The 24,030-nt window shown below is 38.9% G+C and overlaps 1 protein-coding gene and 1 long non-coding RNA gene across 2 annotated transcripts; one reads left to right on the top strand and one right to left on the bottom strand.

The window, feature by feature from the left end:
* The first annotated feature begins 1,875 nt into the window (after nucleotides 1–1,875).
* LOC106903935 (tumor necrosis factor ligand superfamily member 15-like) lies at nucleotides 1,876–7,803 on the top strand. Its single transcript, XM_014967980.2, has 4 exons — nucleotides 1,876–2,122; nucleotides 4,240–4,270; nucleotides 4,366–4,428; nucleotides 5,534–7,803. Exons 1-4 carry the CDS (start codon nucleotides 1,892–1,894, stop codon nucleotides 5,986–5,988), a joined length of 780 nt encoding a protein of 259 aa, XP_014823466.2. The 5' UTR covers nucleotides 1,876–1,891; the 3' UTR covers nucleotides 5,989–7,803.
* Nucleotides 7,804–17,231: 9,428 nt separating this feature from the next.
* LOC148157759 (uncharacterized) lies at nucleotides 17,232–18,955 on the bottom strand. Its single transcript, XR_015764200.1, has 2 exons — nucleotides 18,601–18,955; nucleotides 17,232–18,513 (listed from the first exon to the last, which is right to left on the bottom strand). It is a non-coding gene; the product is annotated as an uncharacterized LOC148157759 (long non-coding RNA).
* Between the last annotated feature and the right edge of the window lie 5,075 nt (nucleotides 18,956–24,030).

Here is a 24,030-nt window from a genome sequence, read left to right as displayed (position 1 = left end):
GTAAAGCACAACCGCAAGTTTAGAAAGCAAACCTGGTGAATTTGAAGAATTTGGTCAGGTTATTGTTTTACATAGTTTGGGAAAGGAAATCTGTTGGTTTAAGAATAAATGTGTGTTAGTTTTTATCCTTTGGATGTTGATATTTTACTTTCAGAGACTTGGACATTTTGCTTTTCTTAAAACAAAATTCCCACATTTATTATTATTCCTTATTCCCACATTTTCCACATCGTCGTACCAGAAGGTTTTCAGAGGAGTATTTTGTTGCTGAGCCTAACTCTCTGCAGCACTTAAACATAACCAGGTACTCAACTAACAGGCTGACGTTTAATTTACACGTCTTATATCTGTTATTTGTTTAAACATAGTATACTTGAAAATTTCATGAAAATACTTCATGAAACAACACAGTCTGATCCATTCTATTGGTTTGATATGTTTAATACCAAACAGTTTGAAATCATTGAAATGGGCTTTTTTACAAGGAGAAACACATCTCAGATTTGAATAATCCAATTTTACTTGTCATTTGTTTCATTTTGAATTGAACACACTGTTTATTTTCTTTTTCAGGTATTTGTAAGAATGCTATTTTGAATGGGAGTTGTATGGTGTATGCAGTGACATCACAAAATGTGTCCAGAGGATGTCTTGGCGGATGAACAGTGAACGTACCCATGGCGACCAGAAGAAGAAAGTATCAGAAGCGGTTATTAATGGAAGATAGAGCGAACTACTTGGTGTTGTCTATGAAACACAACCAGCTTGCATCTAGTACAAATGTGTCTGTGGGCTAAGCAAATGAAAACACATGCTAATACCAGAAGGGTAACAATGTTCTTTTTATTTAACTTTTGGCAAAAAAAAAAAAAAAAAACCTTCCGACTCATTGCTGAGGGCCACAAATCAACAGGCATCCACTGTGCTAAAAACAATAAGTGGAGAGTTACTGTGAAAAAATATTTTGTAAATCTATGTGTGTGGGTCAGAAACCAACTCAATAAGACATTGTATGAGCAGACAGGAACAGACTTCTGGGTCGCCATGCTTTTATGACAACCAGAACATCTTTGTTCATGGTTTTGGGAAATATGATACATGTACACTAATATAGCAGCAGGCACCTGAACATTAAAAACATTTATACAAATGTGTTGTTAAATGCTTTGTGAGAATGGTTCTCTTCAAATATTTCACAGAGATTGTTTTTATTTTCATATAAAGGTTGACTGTACAACCCAAGTCAAGACCAGGAGAGAAAATGGCATCTACAAGTCAGCCAAACTCTTATAGCTCTCAAAACAAACAAGCTTTGAAATGACTGCAGCTGGGAATCATCTGAAAGATTAAGTGAGGAGTGCCTGCAACATTTAGCTAAAATGAGGCCTTATAAAAGACGCAAAGAAGAGAACCCTTGATGTCTGTAACTATAAAACGGCTAATTCTGCATTTACCCCACAAACATGAATAATTGGATCAGAATAGATGTCCACTATGTGAAATGAGAGAGTAGTTCATTTTCTTTATATTAATTAAACTGTCTTTTTAGAAGCTAACCAATGTGAATCTGCAGGGATAGGCAGCTCTAAATGTGTCTTCAGTAACAGGACAGTTGGAGTGCCTTTACAGGGACTTTGCTCTGTTTATGGGGATGTTCTTACCACGCGCATATATTTTCATTCCAACCAGACAGATTGTTTTTACATACTCCGGAAACATGAAAGCCCTCAGAAACAGGAAGTTCTGGTGTGATTTTCTACTCTTGGTGAAACTCATTTTTAATCGAGACTCTTTTCAATGGAGCGCGGCTTTCAACGTGGGCGAAAGTGCAGATAAATGGAGGTTGTGGCAGGCAGTCGGGACTTGGTCCGCGAATAGGAAGGCACAAGACATGGAGGAGGAGAACAGCTACCGGTGTGACTATGAGGGAGGAGCGGAGGCAGAGGCAGAGGCAGGCCTTCGGTGCCAGAAGAGCCGCCACATTCAGCTCCAGAGGGAAAGGCACCGACGACGGATGGCCCAGTTTGTGGCAGCGGCGCTCCTTCTGCTGCTTTGCGGAGTTCTGGCGGTGTTCCTTACGTTCAGACTAGAGAGGCCGTGTGACTGTGCTACTGACAGTCAGGTAATTGTTCATATTTAATATATTATCAGCAGCTGCTGTGTACGCGTTTGACAGTACAGCAGGGTGCAAACTTAAGTTTTTCAAAGTGCGCAACTGGTGAACAAGCTCTGTCAGCAGGGAGGTCAAGGTGTGTTCCCTCGTGCAGGATGAATATGGTTTCAGTATGTATTAAATTTAGGTCGCTTTTTGCTGACAGCACTCTGAGACAAGAACTTCACCTAGCATAAACTTTCTCTACATGCACGTGCCGGTTGTAGATGTGGGTTGTTATGACCTGGTGGACTGAGCCCCACGGAGCCGGTTCAGCCCAGAGAAAAGGCAATTCAGCCTAGAGGGGAAGTCCCGAGTTTCCTCACTCTCTCTTCATTGTCGGTCTCTATGGTGTATGTTTAATCCATTTTTTCCCTTTGTTGTAACTGTAATACTTGCAGTAGACCTTACAGCACACACTGAAATGGTGCCACATTTATTTGGTTTATGCATTTTGTGGCTTGGGCAGTTCTGTTGATAACGTGGGCTCTGCCCATTAAGAATCCTCTCTGCCAATGCCTGACAGCATCTGGTGAAGGCAGTGTGATGATGTGGGGCAGTAAGTGCCTTTCTGGATAAACAAGGTTTGCCATCATTTGAAACAATCTCAGTGCAGATGTGGAGATGTGATCCTGTAACCTGTTTCAATAAGATAAATGAGTGGAGACCAAGTTGGTCAATACACATGTTCCAGGGTGACCAAACAAAACTACATTTGCTGATTTATTACTAATCCCTGTTGAGGAATAACATGGCATCCGTCAGTAATGTGTGAAAAAGCTGATAATCAGCAGGATGACAAGGTGCCAGTCTGCTGCAGTTGTACGCTTCTCTGACATTCTGCTAAGGTTCCTGTTTGCTAAGTGAATAAATTCAGTAAGCCGACATGTGTTGTATCCTTAAACTTCAGTCATCCAATCATACAAATGTTTCCCAGTCATGAGCAGAATATGCTATTTAACATTGGTAGAGTGGGTTTGGCAAGCTGTTCACATCACAACTAACAAACCCTTAAAACATGGGACCATTGAAAGGTAGACTAATATAACATATTGTTTTTGGGAGACATAAATTCTCATTCAAGCAGTAGGTAGTTGTGCCCTGATCAGGTTTTTACTGGCCTTTGCTGATTTCTGGTTTTCTTTGAGGTCTGACCTGTTAGTCTGGATTTTAACCAAACCCTGTTTTCTCTCCAAGTACTACAAAGCAAACAGATTCATTTGTGTAAACTTTACTTTATGTTACAAGTTAAATGTAATAAACTTTGGCTCCAAAATAAGGAGCTAGTACAACTTACTTGATTTATTTATGTTTTTTTTTTTCTATTTTTGGTGAATCGAACAGGAAGTTCCATGTTTACATGTGTATCCCCATTAAGGCACCAAAGTGTAATCCACTGGCTGATTCCTGAGCAAAATAAAAAAATGGAGCAGATTAGACATAAAGTTAGACAAGCAAAGCCTAAATATTTTGGACATGTGCATAGCAGGGATTGTGAAAATATTAGACACAGGATTTTGTTTATAAAACTGTCAGTGGAGGAGAAATGGAGGGAAACCACAGAAAAGGTTCATGGAAGATAGTGCAGGTGGTTCTGCTTTGCTAAAATAATTTCCTGCTGCTAAAAGCATGACGGAATTCTGAAAAAATCTTTCCTCCTTCGTATGTTCAGTCCAGGAAAACTAGACTCCATTCTTGTCACAGTTTTTTAACACATTAAAAGCAGCCAGGCTTTCTACAGGAGCCAAGTATTCCTCCCAGAGTTTTCTTATTCAAACCGTATTTGCCTTATATAAAGTGCTGGGTTGAAATAATAAAGGTTTGCTACACTTATTGTAATATAAAGGTCGTTTTGCTGCAGGGCACAACTTCAACAACATTCTTGTATACTATTGTTATCTCAGACTCTGCATGTTTTAGAGGTCATGCTGCAGCTGTACTTTAGCACCATAAACCAGCTGCAGTGTGGTTGGTCAGGCTTTAAATAGAACCGCCTGTTACACAGCCACAGGATCTTTTTAGCGCCAATTTAGAAATTGATTCTGTTTTCCTGTTTTAACAAAGTCTGTGTTTGTTTTTTCTTGCAGACCAAGTCCCAGTCTGACAGCCAGTCATCAGGTAAATGTGTTGTTTGGTGAAAGGTTGATGCTGAAGTCTGTTTTTGTTTCACACATCATTTGTTACAGGCAATATATTCTGTATCTTTGTCTTAGGTGTTCCTGAAAAGCTGCAACAACCTCAAAGTGCACAGAGGCTTCCGATCGCTATGTTGACAGGTAATGATGTTTTACAGGCATAAACGGGAGGGAAACGGGAGGATTTTTCTGGGTTTCCATTTGTAAGCAGACCCAGCAACCCTGACACTGACTCTTCAGGTTTTCTCTTATTTATTGGCCTCTCCCCACTCCTGTGTGCCTGATAAGGAACTATTTTAATATTAATAATAAAGTGTCTTAACACAGCCCAGCCCAGACATGACTGTCTTACAGAATAACACTGAAATGTTGAGGTAATGTACTCTGGAGATTATCTAGGTCATGTCGTGCCTTCTGACATACACACATAGGTGTTTTGGAAATGTCTCCAGAAATTAAATTCTTATTTTGGGAAAATCCCTTTCGACCATTTTTAAATCATGTACTATTAGGTTGCAGCTGGGCGATAGGCCACGTTCCTCCCTCCCCAGGAATCTGCTGAGTTAGTTTCTTTTCAGCCAGATACTACACAGTCAACAGTTAAGACTATCCCTTCATGTTTCACTCTCACTCTTCCAGTGATTTGGAACAAAAGAATAAGACAGTAAGATAATAAAGGCATGAAATTATGAGATTTATTACCCACTTTAAGGGTTCGATATGCTGAGGTGAGTGGATCTTTATCAGATCATCCGACAGTAGCCAATTAGAAGCCCTCCTCCTGTTTCTGATTAGTTGTTTTTGCATTTCTTCAGACAGCAATAATAGCTTAGGGAGGGGGTGGAGGAGATCTGTCTTTTCATAGATTATCTGTCTCATGATATACTGTCATGACATGGTGACAGTTTTAACAAATATGTAAAAAACATAAACTTTACTGCAGCTTTAAGCAAACAGCAGTGGTGCCTGCCACTATTTTTTCTGATACCATGACAGCCACTGAGCTGGATGACCACACTAGATATGCTTCAGCATCATGTGTATAAACCTAATAGTGTGATGGATGCATAACCAGTACAAACCAGATAATATTGAGTTTGATCTTATTGAACCTTTTACTCTTGGTTGCCAGAGGAGTTCTGTTCTTTCCTTTGACTCTTCCTTAATTTTGCATGAAATATTAGATGTTTTACCTGCAAGAAGAAAGATCTCCAATCCTATTTTGTGTTTCTGTCCACACTTTCAGTTCCAAAGCGTAACATCACGAATGGAAAATATCTTCTTTGGGAACACGAAGAGGGACGGGCGTACATTGATGGAGGTTTCAGATACTACAACGGGAGTCTGGTGGTGCCCAGAAAGGGCTTCTACAGAGTCTTCCTGCAGACCCTGTATGAGATTGACACCAGTCACTGTGTTGGTAAACATTTCCTGGTGCTCTCTAGCTTTGTGACAGTCTACCAACAAAGTTACAATGAGGACCGACCGCTTTTGACAGCAGAGGATACAGTGATTTGCAAGGATTACAAGAAGGATAAAGTAGATTATATAAAAAAATCTCTGTTCACATCTGGCACATTTAAGCTGGATGCTAATGACAAACTACATGTAACTTCTTCTCACCCAGACTTTATGCCTCAAAATGAGTACCAGTCATTCTTTGGAGCTCAGCTTGTGTTCGATGATTGGTCAGATAGTTAGTGGCTCCTGAGTCCATCGACACAGTTGCTTCAATAAAGATTGATCACACCAGTGCAGGTTTATGCTTTAATAATCCACCTCTGTAGTACTGAGTAGAACCTTCTCAGCAGCAGGTTAGCTTCTTTTCTACATTTTCTTTTCACTAACAGCTGCCTCAACACTGATGCAAATAAACTACACTAATCAGTAACAATTTATTTCAAGGGGTGTGCATGTTCATGTTATGAACATGAAGGAGTCTTCATGAGTGTCTATCACTGTTGTCATGAAGTGTTATTTGGTAAATAATGACACTTTTAATGCAAAATTGTACTAAAAATAGAATTCAAAATCCATTAAAAGTCTCATTATTTACCAAATGTCACTTCATGACCATAATCATTCATGAACACTCCTTCGTGTTTGTAACTGGTGTTTTATTATGTTTATGACAATATTATGTCAGTTTTATGCAGACCCCTTCAAATAAAGTGTTACCCACTAATCTAATATGTAAACTTTGCATATTGATATATGATATATTGATATATTTTATATTTTGCATTTATTATATTACATATTATGCTGGGATAAAATATTTTTGTGTTTCTAGAAAGCTTTTAATTTATTCTAATTTAACATAAAGGGACATGTATTATAGGGCTTGCTTCAGGCTAGCATCAGGCTAGGAGTTATTTTATACTGTTTTTTTATTATTGTTTCCTATAAGTTGGAGTCTTGAGGTGATTCACTGGAAGCCACTTGTTATGAGGCAAGTAACCAAGTAAATAAGTGAGGGGGATTTTTGCCTTGTACACGTGGTGAATGTCTTATTAAGCATTCATTTTCCCAGGATTTATGACAAGCATGACTGTTTATTTTTAGTAGCAAATGTGTACAAATAAATTAATTGCATTAATTTAAATCTGATCTTTGCCATCGTCAGTTTTCTTATTGTTGTTATTTATTTTAAAATGCGGCCCTTTGCTGGAGACAGTAATTTGACCAGGTCAAATTTTATAACTGTTACTGAAATGTCTAAGGTCAGGCAGTCTTTTAGAGCCAGTATAAAAGCTGGATAATACTTCATTTGGATGAAAAGACAGAAGATTTGAAGAGCCAGAGCTACTTGTGAAACAGTTTGTCTGCTGAAGCCACTTCTGTGATGTTAGAAGTTGTTAAAGACAGACAACAAACAGGAAGAACTTAGCCAGATCTAGAATGAAGACAGAAATTTGTTCCACTTAAATCACAGTTTCTGCAGAGTAGCTCCATGCAGGTTTGGCTGGATTTAACTAATCCGGTCTTCACAATTGAACAAAACACACATAAAGAATACTAAGCACAAAAATTAGATTGTCAAGCACAAAACCTCCCACTTCCACTGATCTCTGTCCTGAATCTACCAAACTATATTAACACACTGTATTTACTCTCTCTTTAAAGTCCTGCTGTGTCAACATGGTTTTTCTAACTGATGATGGGGGGGAAAAAATGACATGTTAAAAATGTAAACAGATCTGATGGGTTCTGTGAAATGCTTTAGCCAGTGCTGTGTGTGCTGCGTGTTTGGACCTGAGGACAGATCCAAATTAGAAACCTGTTAAAATATTTATTTTGGCTTTTCACTTTGTTATTTTTTTCTATTAAAAGTGCTGCTTTATGATGTGCTGAAATGATTGTTTGAATCATGACTTGCAAGCTGTATTTCTGTATTCTCCAGCTAATGCTGTGATTTAACTCTTAAAATGCCATTGCCATCTGTGAACTCTATAGTTGGGAGTATGTATAGTGATGGTCAGGGGTTCTGCAATAAAGATGAATTCTAAAAAACGACACACACATCTGATGCAACATGGCATCATTTCTCAATTTGTCAGTGTGAGGACCCAGTGATCCCTCAAGGAAGCGTGTTGTTCTCAGGAAGAGAGCGTCAGCCTGGACGAAGGCAGCCACAAACACAAAGATCACGTGTAATTACAATAAACAGAAGCAACTGGCCAAAGAGTGCAGGAACCTGCAGTTGTCTTCATAAGTCTACATCTGGGCAGAATTTTTGAATATGATTTATACTGGCTATAAAAAGTATTCACCCCCTTGGATATTTTATTGTTTTTACAACTCAATCATGGTCGGTAAAATTAGGCCTTTTTAAAACAAAACTAAAAATACAGAAGAACTTAAATATCAAAACAGAGACTGTTTTTTGCAAAGATAATGACAAATAAAAATATGTAACATCAAATAAGTGATTGCATAAATATTCACCCCCCTTTAAAACTGTTGACCTACTTCAACAGAGGTCCAGCCAGGTGGTGCTAGTAGTGAAGATCATCTGAGTGCAGTGACTGTCTCCAGTGATTGGAGTACAAAGACAACTGGTTCTGGTTCTGGGAGGTCCATTCACTGGTTCATCAGTATCCTGGCTACCATTACAACAGAAGGTTATTGAATAAAAGTCAGTGGATGAACAGAAACCTCCCCTGGAGTTCATTTCAATGAATCGTCAAGACATGGAAGGAATCTGGTCCATGTGTAAACCTGCCTGGATCAGGCTGTCCTCACAACCTGAGACCATCAACAAGGAGATTAGAGAGAGGAGACCAGGTCACCATGACAACGCTGAAAGTGCTACAGGCTTCAGCAGCTGAGATGAAGAGAGTAGGTAGACAACAGCTGTTGCCTGAGTTCTCCAAAAAAATCACATAGATGTTGTGTTTTGTCAAACTATTAAACATCATCAATCATTGCAGCAATATTTACAATAAAGATGCAAGTGCAACCTCAAATAACTTTTAATAGCAATACATACCTATATCAGATTACAGTTCAAACTATACTAAATTACTGTAAAGCTGTACTCAAAGGAGACTGAAATCAGAAGCACAGCAGAACCTCCAATTCCCTGCTGTTGGTCTCAAAGTTCTGTTCTAAAAGCTCTCACAGCCTTCATTATCACAACCATTACTGTCAGGCATATCACTGTCCTCTTCAAAAGTTGTAGCAATAACAGCAGATGTACAGTGATAAATATGCACGTTAGAGGTCACCCACCGTTGAAAAGATACATTTCTGCAGGATGCAAGTATATCATCCTATATATTTCATAAATATTCTGAAACACCCCCAGGTCTACCAGTGTGGCAGATTTTGCAAAAACACTAGTACTGTGATATTTTATTCCAGACTTTAAACTTTCATTTATTCTCTTGTCTATTTTCGTGAAGATGTTTGTAAGAGGCTTTGGCTGTCTTGTTGTAAATGACAACAAGACAGCCAAAAGGAAGTGGAAAAAAGTTCTCTGGTCGATGAGACCAAACACTGCACATCACCATAAACACATAAACATCTCCCACTGTGAAGCATGGTGGTGGCAGGATCATGCTATGGGGTTGCTGCTTGGCAGCAGGTCTTGGAAGCCATGGGAAGCCAAATTACTGTCTCCAGCAAAGGGCTGTAATCCTGTAACACGACAACATGTCTGTCTCTCATGGTGAAGCCGTAACCTGTATTACCTGCACCGTATATCTCGATTTCACAAAGATGACAGCCTCAAGGGAAATAATGGCATTTTATCTTGGCACACTTCCTGTTCGTTTACCAGAAACTAATAAACCACTTCCTCCAATCAAAACATGCTCTTGTCATCGTTTTTGTCATCTTCTGCTCCACATTTCTTGGCTACACACCAACTTATGTTTGTTCAAAGCGTGGGGGATTTCCACACCTGTGTTTTTGACTTTCACTGCAATCAAAATGTATTTTGTCATCTTTAATATCTTTTCATCCATCCATACATCCATCCATCTATTATCCTACATGCTAATCCCCGGTGGGGTCATGAGGGGTGCTGGTGCCATCCCAGAGGCCAATGGGCAAAATGCAGGGTCACCATGGCCAGTCTGCCAGTCCATCACAGTTAAATATTTCTGATTATTTATCTATAACGATTAATGAACCCAAAAACAGTCTCCATGGAAACACTGAAAACTACAGTTGACCAAAAGACACAACTCATATTTCTCACAAAAGAAAACAACAACAACAACAACAACAACAAATGAAAAACATCTTGATGATTTTTAAAGATTTTCTATTTTGTGGACAGCAGACCTCCACTCACACACGGCGGTGGCAGCACAGCCTGGGGCCACTTCGCTGCACCAGGACCTAAATGGTTTCCTGTAGTTTATGCAGACCAATACGCACCTGTGAATGATTAAAAAAGAAACAAAATGGAGGTTTTAGAGAGGCTTAGTCAAAGTCTGGGCTTTCATCTGATTGAGATGCTCTGGCTTGGTCTTAAAGTGTCTGTAGGAATTTGTAAAGAATAGAGGAACACCATTTCTCCACTCCACTGTGATGTAGAAGATTCATTAGCAGTTCTGTTACTCTGAAGAGAACTGAACATTTGGAGCCACTGACTTTATGCAACATGGTTTAAAAGTGAGATTTCCTTACCTACTGTCTCTGTCTGTCTGTCTCTCTTTCTCTTTCACCCACACACATTCTTTTAGATCCACCAAAGTCTAATCTAAATATACCCTTCTTACTTGCACATTTAATTGTTGGGTCAGTTCAGAAGAATCTCTGCACATTCCTGATTGTGAGCCTCCTCCTGTTAAGGCTTATTCAAACATCTTGCAGCAGTAAAGAAATGCATAGTTTTCTTGTAAGTGCCTTGATTGAGTTTTTAATATAAACTAGGCATTTGTAACGATGAAACCATGACGACAGAGGGGACAATGACGCTTCTTTTGTTAGTGGTGTGAGTTTACAGTCTCTCATGGACAACAGTGAGTCAAACTGAATAGAATTTGAACACAGATTTTGACTTCAGTCTCTATTTGGGAAAACATTATGCAACACTTTCAGGAAAGCAGATTTCTGCATTCTTGCATCAACTCTGTCAAATCATGCAGGGACAGGCCTGCATGTTCGATTCAGAACAAAAACTGTGCATGAAGGAACACCTTTAAAGCTTTAAAAAAATGGTCAAGAGGTTGTTTCTCCATCCAAGGTCATGATGGAAGGGTGTGGGGCGATGTGGGGGCTCATAAGCCCCCTGACAGCAGGAACAGACCCTTAGCTTTCCTCAGTGTATCGAAAAACATCAGATGCTAGAAAATCATAAAGGATTTTATTAAGAAATGTCAGTTTTAGCAATTTCCATAAAACATACAATTAAAACATATTTGCAAATTCTATAGGAAGTCTCATAACGTCACTGTTTTTCAGACCGACATACCAACTTGCTCATGCAGTCTGCACAGCTTCATCTTCTGGTTGTGAAGGCCATGATAAGCTCGGTTCAGTCAGGAACATGCTCCTGGTGCTGTCAGGATTTTGAAACACTGATGCTTCTGTCAGCTCAGAGATCTTCCATAAAATCTGTTCATTTATATAAGTAAGAAAAACTCTAAGGTCCTGTTTGAAACTGTTTACTGTCTGTCTTGTTTCCCCTGTGTGTGTGTCTGTGTAGGTGTGTGCGTGTGTGTGTGTGTGTGTTTTTTTAGGTTTTTGTTTTGTAATGAAAGTCAACAATGTCAGTTTATGCATTTATGCATTGGATGCATTTGTCCATTAATGTCATAACTTCTAACTCCCCTCCTTCTGTACAGGTCAGACCCAGTGTCCATCTGACATATTTCAATTTAACTCAACAAAATGAAACGATCTGCCCATTCTAACAACATTCTCCCTATCATGATGGTTAAAACGTGTCTCCTACTATTGGCCCTTCTATTATAGAAATATTTCACTTCAATATTTTTTGACCTTCACTTCAATATTTGAGAAAGCTCCATTCCATAAAAACTGCTCTAATCTATAGTGTTTTAATGTGGATATATTAGGCTTTGAAATATTTCTTTTTCTCATCTGAATAATTTTCTTATGGTCTATATAAAGTAGAACATTATTGTTTTGATCTGAATTCCTTGTTATTCTAGCTCCACAGACCAGTCGTCTACCCTGACCTGAGGTGTTTTAGAGCAACTCGTACATTCTAAAGAAAAATCAAATGTAACCAGACACTTTGAAGAGGTTCTGATGTAAGAAAACCTGTGCATTAATACACGCTAGAGCTGAAAATTTTGACTTGTCTACTTGCAAATGAATTTGGACTACAAACTCGCTGTGAGGGGGAAAAAAAAGTCAGATGCACAAAACTGTTCAGCTGGAAGTCGTGACATTGGTTAGCAGTTCCACAGCAAATGTGATGACTTCATAGCCAAGAAAATGTCCTAGCGAATAGAATAAAAGGAACAAATTGAAAAATATAATCCAAAAAACATATAAAGATATCTACACAGCACCAGGTGAGAATACATTGGAAGTTTTTGCACTCCTAAATACTCAAAGTACATAGAAAATGTATTTAAGGGTAAAAAAATAGATTTGTCATAAAATCCAGGAGGTAAAGTCAGGATCTTTCTGGTAGAACATTTAATGATTTTGCAAAAAGAAGTGGATTCCCATAATGTTAGACATTATGTGACTAAGTATCACCATAACCAGCCCTTTTAACAGAATGTAATGCTACTTTCCATAATGAAAATCTATATTGACCAATAGACCCATTAGACAAAGGAGTAAAATAAAGTCTTTGGACTATCTTTTAATAAACAAACTTCCATCTAAACTCTTTTATGTTTTCCATTGATTGACATTGATATTTTTAACATTTATAAAATGTGAAAGTCTTGTATTTGATATGAAGTGAATACTTAGATTCCTGTTATTACCACTACATCTGACATTTTCTTTAAGAATGCAGTTTCCAACTCTCCCTCTCAACATCCCACCTCAGTAAATATTTCCTGATTTTTCAACATACATAGATCATCTGATGCAAAGAGAGAGAGACAGGAATCAATTAAGTGTGACTCTGTTTCAGTTAGTAAGCAGAGGAAATGTTTGCACCACGTATGAAAATGATCCAGGAGCATTTATCAGCTGCAGTCATATCCGTCAGGTCCATATTAAATGTTTCCTGCTAATAATCCAGGATGTGAGGTCGTGGCCCACATAGATGCTGTAAAACCGCAGCCAGCCAACCCTTCCTGCCCTTCCCTCGTGCATTACAGAATGGTGAAATTCTTTAATCCATACTGCAGCTATCTGTAAACTGTCAACCCACTTACTGTAAACTGAACGAGATAACAGCTTGTCTTTAACATACTTAGATTAAACTACAGCATCATTTTTTCCTTGGCTCTGTTGCAGGATGTCATGCACACAGCTTTGTTAGCTATCACAGGCTGTCTGTTAGAACCTTCCACTCCTCAGTTGGACTAAGTTTATTTGTTCTGGTTTTGTTCCTCAAGCATATTATAAACATTAAATAAACTTCTTCCATCACTGGTTTGTTTGATGTAAAAATGTGAAGCCAGGATGTCTCCTGCATAACTTAACTAAAGAACAAACATTTCTGTTTGGGGAGAAATAACAACAACTTTGATATCTTAGTCTGCTGAACATTCTGAAAATTTGTTAAAGCAAAGGGAATGAATAACCATTCCTTTTAAACTGCTGATACAGATCTTGTGCAATCTACAAACTATTTGTTTCCTCAATGTTGCACTTTTTCCCCATCTCTGGGTTTATTTCTGCAAGTATGTGACACAGGCCTGTGGGATGAAATAAAAATATTTATGAATGTGTTTTTCATTGTAACATTTATCTGTGGAGATTTAAAACAATGCAGTGAGGAATTTATTTGCTGGTAAGAAGCAACGCTTTTGTTGTATTTGTCAAAGTTTGCACTTTCAGTGACTGTCCTATTTTACATTATCTTTACAACGCTGTGAAAAAGTATTTAACTCCTTACAGATTTTTTTTTTTTGTCACTGTGATAGACTGACCAGTAAAGGAGAATCAGGCATAAAATAGATCAAAAATAAAAGAACTCTACCCAAAGAAATAGCAACACTAATTCAAACAAACTGACTCTCCAGAGGAAAACACACAAGAAACTCGAATAGTAGCTGAGACAGCAGTGACTGAGGAGGAGGAGCTACCAGATTTGTGTCTCTTCTAAGAAAACAAAGACAATTTTCAAGCATATATTTTCATAGTCTCATCAGTCAAAATAATAAAAAGTGTTCAGTTTCTTTAATCTCCTTGAAAACACTCCTCTCTATTTCAGCCAAACATCCCAGAACCTCATTTTGAACTTCTGGTTTATTTTTGCATTTCTGGGACTTCAGGCAGAAGATCTAAGCTGTATTTAAGTTGACCTTGTTCTGTGATGTTTCTGTCCTCAGCCTCTTCTTCTGTTTTACCTTCTAACTCCTCCACCACAACTTCACTCCTCTTCCTCCTCTTCTTTTCTCTGACTCTTGATCCAGTCTAAATCCTTGTCCTTCCATCGTCAGAAATGTGACATTGTGTTATTGTCCAACTGTAATGCACTATGTTGATGGGTCATGAGATGGACCTTTGATCTATTTCAGAAAACTGGTTGATCATTGGTTGATCTAATGCAGCACACATTTACCCACAGTGGACAAAGTCAAGATTCACCTGGAAGCAATTTATCAGTTCAGGACAGACTTAGAGAAAAGTTGGATGGAAATGTATAGAAATATGATTGACATATTATGAGAACCATGTTAAAGCTTAGACAATGAAATGATGCTTAAATGCTGTGGAGGTGGAGATAATTCACTTTTATAATACATTCTGATCAGTATGGCAAAAGTAATTTAAAATGTAGGTAAGAAGCAGAGAATTTGACAAAATCACCTTCATGATGTGAAAAAGCATTTGCAACTAGTTGACAGTAATAAGAATGAGCTTTTTTTTGATGTGCACCAGTGACACAATGATTTGAAGATTGAATAAGGAGTTTTGAGAATTTCAATTCTGTTCTGAGAAATGCAGGAAAAGTGATCGAGAAATAAACTGTAAAGGAAACGTGAAAAACAATTCCAGTCCAACAGGAGAACTACTGGCTGTGAGGTGGTGAGAGAACCATCAACAAGTCCATCTCTGCATGAGTGTAAAGTGGCCTAATCAAAGTCTGAACTTAAATCCAGTTGAGATGCTGTGGCACGGCAGTAAGCAGGTTGCTTAGCAGGGGCAAAGTGCTGTGCTCTTAAAAATAATAATGTTCTGAATTGCAAATTTGTCATTTCCTGTGTATATTATATAAAGTACCTGGAGCAGCTTTTTTGCTGGAATGTGATACAAAGATAAACTTGATTGATTGAACTTGATTGATACATGCAATAAGTAATAACAGGAAAAGAAACGCTTTCCATCATCATATGAAAATGAGAGACCTGAAGAGTGAAGCTGACTGAAGAGATGCAGAGCAGTTTCCATGGGAACAGGTCAGCTGTGGTTTGCCTTTACGACATGCAGAAATCATCACACATGAAACCGGCACACACACACACACACACACACACGAAAAATGGTAATATGAATTGTGAGTGAGAACTGAATATTGTCAAAAATGAAAGAACATGAACATGTCACTACACAGGAAACAACATTTTGTGAAAGAATAGAGAGGCAAAGACTTACCTGTTAATATTTTGCTTTTTTTCCCCACGTGACAGTGTTTCCCATAAGTCATGAGGAGTGAGGATAAGGAACCATAAAAAAATAAACAGTGTGGAGGCGGGGGGAAGAACACAGAGCACTCCAAATATTCAGAAATTATTGTTAGCTGACATCTGAATGCAGTTTGGAATGTAACAAGGAAGATAAGGTCATTCTGTACAGAGAGCTGAAAGAGGATAATTAATGCTAATGTTTCGATAGATAGATAGATAGATAGATAGATAGATAGATAGATAGATAGATAGATAGATAGATAGATAGATAGATAGATAGATAGATAGATAGATAGATAGATAGATAGATAGATAGATAGATAGATAGATAGATAGATAGATAGATAGATAGATAGATAGATAGATAGATAGATAGATAGATAGATAGATAGATAGATAGATAGATAGATAGATAGATAGATATCAAAAAACCCTAGATAGATGCTGATCTATCTATCTACCTATCTTGCATCCGTCAGTTAAAGATTGCACAAAAGTAATGTGTTTGTGTATGGAGTCCAGGCCCGGCTCCAGTCTGCCCAGATCCTGCAGCGTCTGTTACACTCTAAAAAATATATTTGGGCTGTAGTTTTTTTATGATGAATTAACTTATACAGGAACTTCCGACTTTAATTGAAACAATTAAGTTCAATGCCACATTGGCATCTATATCAGACGTCACAACGCAAGATTCAGTAGGGACGGATCCTGTACCAACCCGGTGCAGTGGTGGTCCAGAGGTAGAGCACAACAAACATAAGGAGGCCTTAGTCCTCAACGTGGCCGTCGCAGGTTTGATTCCCAGCATAACCTTTGCAGCATGTCTTCCTCCTCCTTCATTACCCACTTTCCTGTGTAACTACTCTCAAATAAAGGCTCCCTGAGCCAAAAAAGATCATTTATTAGTTTACTTCTTTGTTTAAAGAAGTAAACTAATTTATTAAGTTGGATAAACTTAATTTAATTACTTGTCACCAACAGAAGCAGTTCAATCAAGGTGGTTCTACTATTTTTTTCAGTGAGTTACACATTTGGAAAAGAAAGGGGATTTTTGTATTTCTCAATATCACAAAGAGTAGAGACATCCTGATGAGTAAAACTCTGACTTCACCAGTAGTAATTAGTGGGTGGGGGGTGGTGGGAGACAAGTAGAGAGCTCTGGTAGAATCTGCTGAATGTTGAAGGTTTGCTGTGGTGGGTGAATTTTACAGTCAAGATGTGCATGTCATCATCCGTAGGTGATGTTTTTAGTTTCATTTGTGTTTCCGGCTTTGATCATCTCTTCATTATTTATTAATATTTGATCTTATACTTGGTCTATTCTTGTATCTCTATTTTGCTGCTTCTTTATTTCCTGTCGGCCTCCTTGGTTTTATTACCACATAGACTTATTTTTTAGTAGCGGTATTTCTGCTCTTGTGGATTTTGTGTTTAGTTTTCTCGATGTGTTTCCTTGTAGATCTTCTCTTTTTCCCGTCGTTGTGTCTGCCCCCTTGTGTTAGGATCCGTCAGTCTCCTTCGTCCTTCCAACTGTTTCTCATTTTCTTGAAACTCATTCTCTCGCCCACTCTGTGCTGTTCTCTCTCTCTCACCTGCAAGTATTTTCTTGTGTGTTAATTCCATATTCTTGTCTGCGTGTTGGACAGTTTTCCAGTGACACGAGCAAGAAAAAACAAAAAATTGAATGCAGACATCAAGTAAAATAAATCATTTTTTATTAAACAACTCGGTTATGGTATGCAATATGCACACAGGTTATTACATATTTGTTGTGGGGGTTTATCTCTCCCACTGATCCATTTGTTTTCACTCATGACCTCTCAAGCTGTGCGACCCGGCAGGGAGAAGCGGTTAGACACTGGGGACGGATGGATGAAGAGGCGGGTGCATAAAAACTATTCAGATGAATTAAAAAGGCATTAGCTAGACAGTAACTGTGTGGGCGGCTGGGGTTTCAGTCCAGTCCATACACCTCCACAGGTGAAAGTTTAACAGGAAATGTGAAGCTATGGAATGATCAGTATGCTTCCAAGGAGTGATGTAATGAACGAATTCAAAGTATGTCTTTGGGAAATAACTGTCAGCCTACATCAGCAAATATTTAAGTTGCAGAACATGAATCTCATAATTTCTTTAGTTTTAAAAATTAGGCTCAGTTTGACCGTGCTTTTTTATATGAGCAATATGGCTCAATGCCCAGGGTGCCAACAGTCCAGGGGGCCGGCACAGGCATGTGGGCAAAAGTGATTTCTCCTTTGCCAAATCATTTTTTATTGCTTATTTACATGTGCTGTCAATGTGGAGTATGTATAGCTGTGTTGGGCATAGAGCAAAACAATGTTAGAGATTGTGCTGTGGCGGCTAGCAGTGCTAAAGTTTGTATCTGACACTTGCACTTTGACTCTAAATTAAAGGGCTAGTTTACAAATTTTTTAAAGAAAATTCTTATAGATTCATCTAGATTCAGCCCTCATGGGCCAAAGTCCTGCAGGTTTGAGATGCTTCAGCTCACCTGAGTCAGTAATCGGGTCATTAGCTGGAGAACTTGACTATGTACTGAGGAGCCAATTCAGTCATTTGACTGAGGTGTGTTGAACCAGGGGCACAGCTAACAGCTGCAGGGCACCAGCCCTCAAGGCCTGGATATGAGATCTCTGATCTAGATGATCAAGAGTCCTTTAAAGTCAGACTGGCCACCATGCAGAATGTTCCAGAAGACATTTACTGGAACAACAAAAGGTTATCAAATCCCAACATAATTATGCCTGTATTTCAGTAGAGCTGTGGATTACAAACATCTTTTACAGAAAGTGGTGATGAAGCGTGTCAGCTCTGCTGCAGGGAGAATGGTAGTGATGTCAGAAGTGTGCATAACAGCTGCCAGGAGGTTTAGCTGCAGTGACTTGTGTGTGGCCATGAAGTTTAAAACTGAATAGTCCAAATGAATCCAGCAACAGGCTTCTTAACATGTTTCCATCATCTGAAAATGCCACACAATCAAGAAAAGAATTGAAAAATTAACAAGAGAACACAGTAATGCTTACAACCGATATCTGACTATACTTACATTAGACTGTTGTCTGAGGGCAACAACACTGAGTCATGATTTCCTCCTTAGTTTTCTCACAGGTTTTCTGGCGCCTATGAATCGCAGGAGTCAAACCACCGGCCCAAACTGGAAATACTACCAGTTGGGTCTTGGGTTTCTGTGGCCTGAATGTTCCTGGGAAGCCGTCTGGAAAAGGATGCAGCTGCTCTCTGTTTCACCCACTCAGTATCTGCTGCCTGCCTAAAACAATGCAGGGAGGCTGGAAAACTCCGCGTGGTTTTTGAGGTTATTCAGGTTTTTCAGGTTTGGCACTACGCTCTCGACTGTTAGGACAGCAATGAATTCCTTTCGTAGAATTCTTTTTGAGTGCTGTTGCTCTCACAGAGCTGTTTGAGTGACATTTCATGAATGCAACAGAAAAGATCTGAGCACAGAGAGTATCTGCAGGATTCCTGGACAACTGGATAACAGCTCTGACAGCCAGTCAGTGACTGGATCTTTCTAAAAATCTTTGGATATATTTCATACAAAGATTATTGTCAAAAGAAGGGAATTTAGCTTTGTTTTTACACTATATATGGGCTTTGACTAGGCCTCTCAGACTTACTGCAATGTTTTGTGTCATGGTCATGTTGCAGGGTTCAGTTCTGTCAAGTACCCTCTGATGCACAATAAATATCCTGGTGAATGCTATGTTGTTATTCATAGTAATTATCATTTGTACAATCAGTTATAATCTCATTGGACTTGAACATTTTCCTCCACACTTTCTGTGTTTCCAATATGACGTTACTTCCCATTTTTCAGTGATGAACCGTTCTTTTCCAGAACTTTGATTTTCTTTTGGACCTGTCAGCTGTGTTCCTGGGTCTTCATGATGCTGTGCAGCCTTCAGACAACAGATGGACTCAAAGTGAGATTCAGTTGCACGCAGTTATCAAAATAATATGGCAGCTGGACTGACACATAATTGGCTGACGTCTGAAAATGTCTGTTTTTTTTTATTTTATTTTGGAGTTTCAGAGATGGTCCTGCAGAATTAGACTCAGTGAATTTGGAATGTTGTTGCCTGGCTACTGGAGTACACAGAAAAATGATCAGAAAACTATGTGTGACTATAAATACATGTAAATACATAAAAGTGTTGCTGGTGCTGGTAAGAAAACAAAAGTTAAATACTAATGCTAATTGCCTCCCACACATTTCAGATTGATATGCCAGACTGCCCCAGGGCAGCTGCAGCTATAATCCAGTAGCTTGTCGTCATCAGTGTGTGAATGTGTGCATGAATGGAAATGACTGATGATTTCATATAAATCACCTTTATGTGTCCTAATAAAGTCTGATATCATTTCATATATTTGGGGGAATAAAATTGTAAAACTACATAAAAATCATAATTATGAAATACTGATGACACTGGCAATCAGTTACGTACAATCCCAATAAAATTCAATGAAGGCTGCAGTTCATTGAATTTTATTCAATGAACTGCTTGATAGGTTAAAGCAGCATTAATGCTTTTACAAACCACTGCACATGACTCATTACTGCTGTCAGCAATACCAGCAGAGACAATGCAAGAACATTCCAGAGTTATTCAGATCAAAAGAAAGAAAATATTCACAATACTTTGAGTGAGACATTTTTTTTTTCCCTTTATGATTCTTAACTGCGGGTTTGGGTGCTGAATCATGCTGCATGGTATATTTACTGCTTAAGCCCAAATACCTGTCACACCTGCATGCATGAACTATAGAACTTTTAGCCATCTGAACTGACATCTAGAAGTAGATAATCAACTCAGTCAAGATCTCCCATCTTTACACATAACACTATTATTACCTCACCACCAAAACCCACAGCATGAACCACAGGGAAAAGGGAAACAAAACTCGTGTGGCATTATGAATTACTAAACTAGTGCAACATCCTGCCAGAACCTACAGGAACCGAGTGAAACTCTGCTGCCGTCCAGGCGTCAAACCATCTGCTGCAGAGCTCTCTGACTGACCCGTCATATGAGACGCCTGGGCATTCATCAGAAGTATAGATGGACTGTTAACCTTCACACAAACAAAATCTTACCAAGTGATTTTTGAAATATCTTAGTACACTTGAAATGAGACTAAACTAACTTACACATCACTTTCTAGCAAGATACAGGAGCTTGTTTTAAGTCCATAATTCTTGAGCACAGATTGTAAAGTATTACTTCCACTGGTAGATTATTTCCCTTTTAACATGGGAAAATCTTCCAGTGGGACTAGAACATTGTTTTTTATCAATATTAAAGAATCATAGACTTAAAACAAGCTCCTGTAGGTTGTTGTGATTGCATTTTGTCTTATTTCAAATGTGCACTAGAAACTAGACCTGGATTACTTGGTAAGATTTTGTGTTTTGCAGTCCGTCTGTTGTTAAATGAAATGCTATGAATGATGATGATGAATTTCAGCAGGTGTTATTTTTCAGGACTGCACAAACGGTTGGCACTGTGCTGCATCCCAATGGATCCAAGAAATACCTGACCAATATGCCTCAGTATGAAAACCTGTAGTTAAGATAAGGCTGTGCTTATCATTGTATCTTTATTATTGTAAACAGACCCAGTTCCATGTTTGAAGGTGCATGTCTTCAGTCAGGCGTTTGAGATAGGAAGAGGTTTAGCCTGTAGGCCCTTCTGTCATCAAAGCTCTTCTAGCAGAAGTCATTAGTGTCAGAAACTATGTTCCAACACTCCTTCAGCTGCCAGCAATAGCTCTTCCTCAGTCACTTTAAGGTTTCTGTAGTTTGAAATTGAGCTGCAACAGAAAACCCAGATATGAACCTGACAGCGACGTCTAAGGAAGCTGTTGCCAGCAGCAGGAAGTGATCCTACAAATCTGACCTTGTGGCTTCTTTGCTAAGTTCCTTCAGTGTGTTTGGCTGCTGTAGAAAAAAAAAGGTTGAGTCACAATATCACTCACATTAACTTGTAATTGTAACAATCATCATAGTTCCTAGAAAAACTCAAAGCACGAGTTCACACACATTGCATCAGGTTTTAAACACTGAGACACAGTGATGTCTCCTCTGTGGTCTGGTTAGTGCGAGGAAACCGAAACACTTCAGAACAAGAGAGAAGTCAAAATGTCAGGAGAGGAACATATGGTTCATTCTGTCACTAAATCAGAGGCTGCAAATGATTTTAGAGCCTGTTTTAAATCACACAGGGCAAGTCAGGCTGAGGAGTTTGCTCTAACATGTATTTAGAATGGAACTTTACCACAGTGGTAAGCATTTGGTGTTGAAGAGTGTTTTCATTAAATATGTGTGACCATGACCTGCCATGGACTGGCCACCTGTCCAGGGTGAACCCACCTCTCACCTGAAACGTCTTGCTGGAGATAGGCACCACCCTGACCCCACTAAGGGACAAGGGTGTGTGAAGATGGATGGATGGATGGATGGATGGATGGATGGATGGATGGATGGATGGATGGATGGATGGATGGATGGATGGATGGATGGATGGATGGATGGATGGATGGATGGATGGATGGATGGATGGATGGATGTGTGACCATGACATAATTTCATTTCCATTAGTCCAACAGCATGTGAGATCTGAGTCACGCTGCTCTTCCTTTTTCTCTTGAACTTTTATGGTTTTCTTCTTGTCTCATAGTTCTTTTGCATCTGTTCAAAGCATTTTACTCTGACTGAGCTGCACAGAGGTCTCACTTTGACTTGTGAACAGAACACAGTGAAAAGCATTCAGCTTTTAAGCATGTTCGTGAAGGAGTCAGGTCCAAACACTCATTATCACTGTTGAAGCACATTAGAACCACAAGCCGCAGCAAGAGAACTGAGAACTGAAGTAAAGCAGGAGCTCGTCTGGTTGACCTTAGGCCTCGATCTAATAACCTTAGGAGAAGTATAATTAAGTACAGGTAATAAATTACAACAACAAACTAATCTAATGTCTGGTCCTGAACCTGGGAGCTGATCTCAGACAAGTAGAAAGCAAAGATTGGGAGGGACTTTGAGGCCATGAAACAATATTTTCTGAGTCATTAACTTTAAGAGCCATATTAATGTTCAACTAAGGTCTGCACTATGTAATCTAAGAGTATCATTGTATATAGACAGCTATTGCTGTTGAGCAAGGTCCTGGAGTCTGGAATGCCAACAGGGCAACAGAACCATTAAGCTCACCTGCTCCCAGCGCCAAAGCGATACAGGCTGTTAAGTCAGAACATTATGAACGTCTGTATGGATTTAACAACAGCAACACTTTCAGCTCAATTCAAAGTTCACTTATAAAGTACATCACCCACAGCCTCAGCTGACCAAAGCGCTTCGCAGTAGTTACAGACAGAAGCAGGTATAAAATAAAATCAAAAGGATCAGCAAACCTCAAAAGGAGTCAGCTAAGATGTCTCAGGCGTCTTTTCTGGCATAAACTAACAATAACGATAATAGCAACCAAGGTATTCTCCATTTTACAGCAAATTTTCAATACTCAGATCAATAAAGTACAACATTTTTGTCTCATTTCAACTGTTGTTGAAAACCTTGGAAAAGAAATGCATTTTCAGTCTAGACTTAAAGGGGCAGTATGATGCATTTTCCAGCCACATAGTGCCATTTTGTAGCACAATCAAGTATGTTGCCTTCAGGTATAATAATGCTATATACATCATATATGATGAAGGAAATTTGACTTTGATATTTAATGCCTTGCAATTGGGCCTCTGTCTCTTAAAATTCTTCACTCTTTCTGAAAAGCCGCCTTCAGGAAGTCATCACAACATGTCTCTTCTACTAAGTCTTCAGCAACATTTTTACCAGCGATGCATAGTTCTACCAGGTGTTTGCTTTCTGCTGCTGGCTAGTCTGAAGGATCTAGATGGGGGAGGGAGTTGTGGGGAAGGGCTGCTCTGAGAGGTGGAAGCTTGGAAACTGCAGCTTTGAGGAGGAGCTGCCCCTCAAAGGCGGAGCTACGTCCACGCCGGCCTTTTGCACAGATGAATGGTTGCCACAGGAGATTAGATGATTTCTCAACCACTCCTGCTATGTTTTTGATGAGGGGATAACATTATAACATGACATAAAGCTCAAAAAAGTTGATTTTACATGAAACTGCCCCTTTAAACTGACCAAAGGATTGAATGCTGTTCCATAGTCTGTTTCAGGCAAAACATGTAGCTTAAGCGTCTTTTATCAAATTACTTTGACGTTATAATTTGAATGTTGTAATTCTTAGCCATATTCTATCTTATTGCTTTCTAAACATTGTCTGGTTTGTTTCCAAGTTGGCTTTTGGCTTTCTGAAAAGCTTTTGCATTTTCTCAGACACTCCAGCTCCAGAAGAGGTCTCTTCTGAAAACTGATTGGAACTGATGGAGTGATTCAGCTGGATAAAGTTCTGACCCCGTCTTGTTAAAGTTTTTTTTAAAAATG

Source organism: Poecilia mexicana, unplaced genomic scaffold (assembly GCF_051168715.1).
Source record: "Poecilia mexicana isolate PSO_F unplaced genomic scaffold, ASM5116871v1 scaffold_9, whole genome shotgun sequence".
NCBI classification, from domain to species: domain Eukaryota; kingdom Metazoa; phylum Chordata; class Actinopteri; order Cyprinodontiformes; family Poeciliidae; genus Poecilia; species Poecilia mexicana.
This window is presented reverse-complemented; position numbering and strand designations above follow the sequence as displayed.

What these genes read in the sequence shown, in the direction of transcription:
- LOC106903935 (XM_014967980.2), top strand. Translation starts at nt 1,892, where the DNA reads ATGGAGGAGGAGAACAGCTACCGGTGTGACTATGAGGGAGGAGCGGAG. An exon ending in ACTGTGCTACTGACAGTCAG is followed by an intron (nt 2,123 to 4,239) that starts GTAATTGTTCAT and finishes TTTTTCTTGCAG; the next exon opens with ACCAAGTCCCAGTCTGACAG. An exon ending in TCCGATCGCTATGTTGACAG is followed by an intron (nt 4,429 to 5,533) that starts GTAATGATGTTT and finishes CCACACTTTCAG; the next exon opens with TTCCAAAGCGTAACATCACG.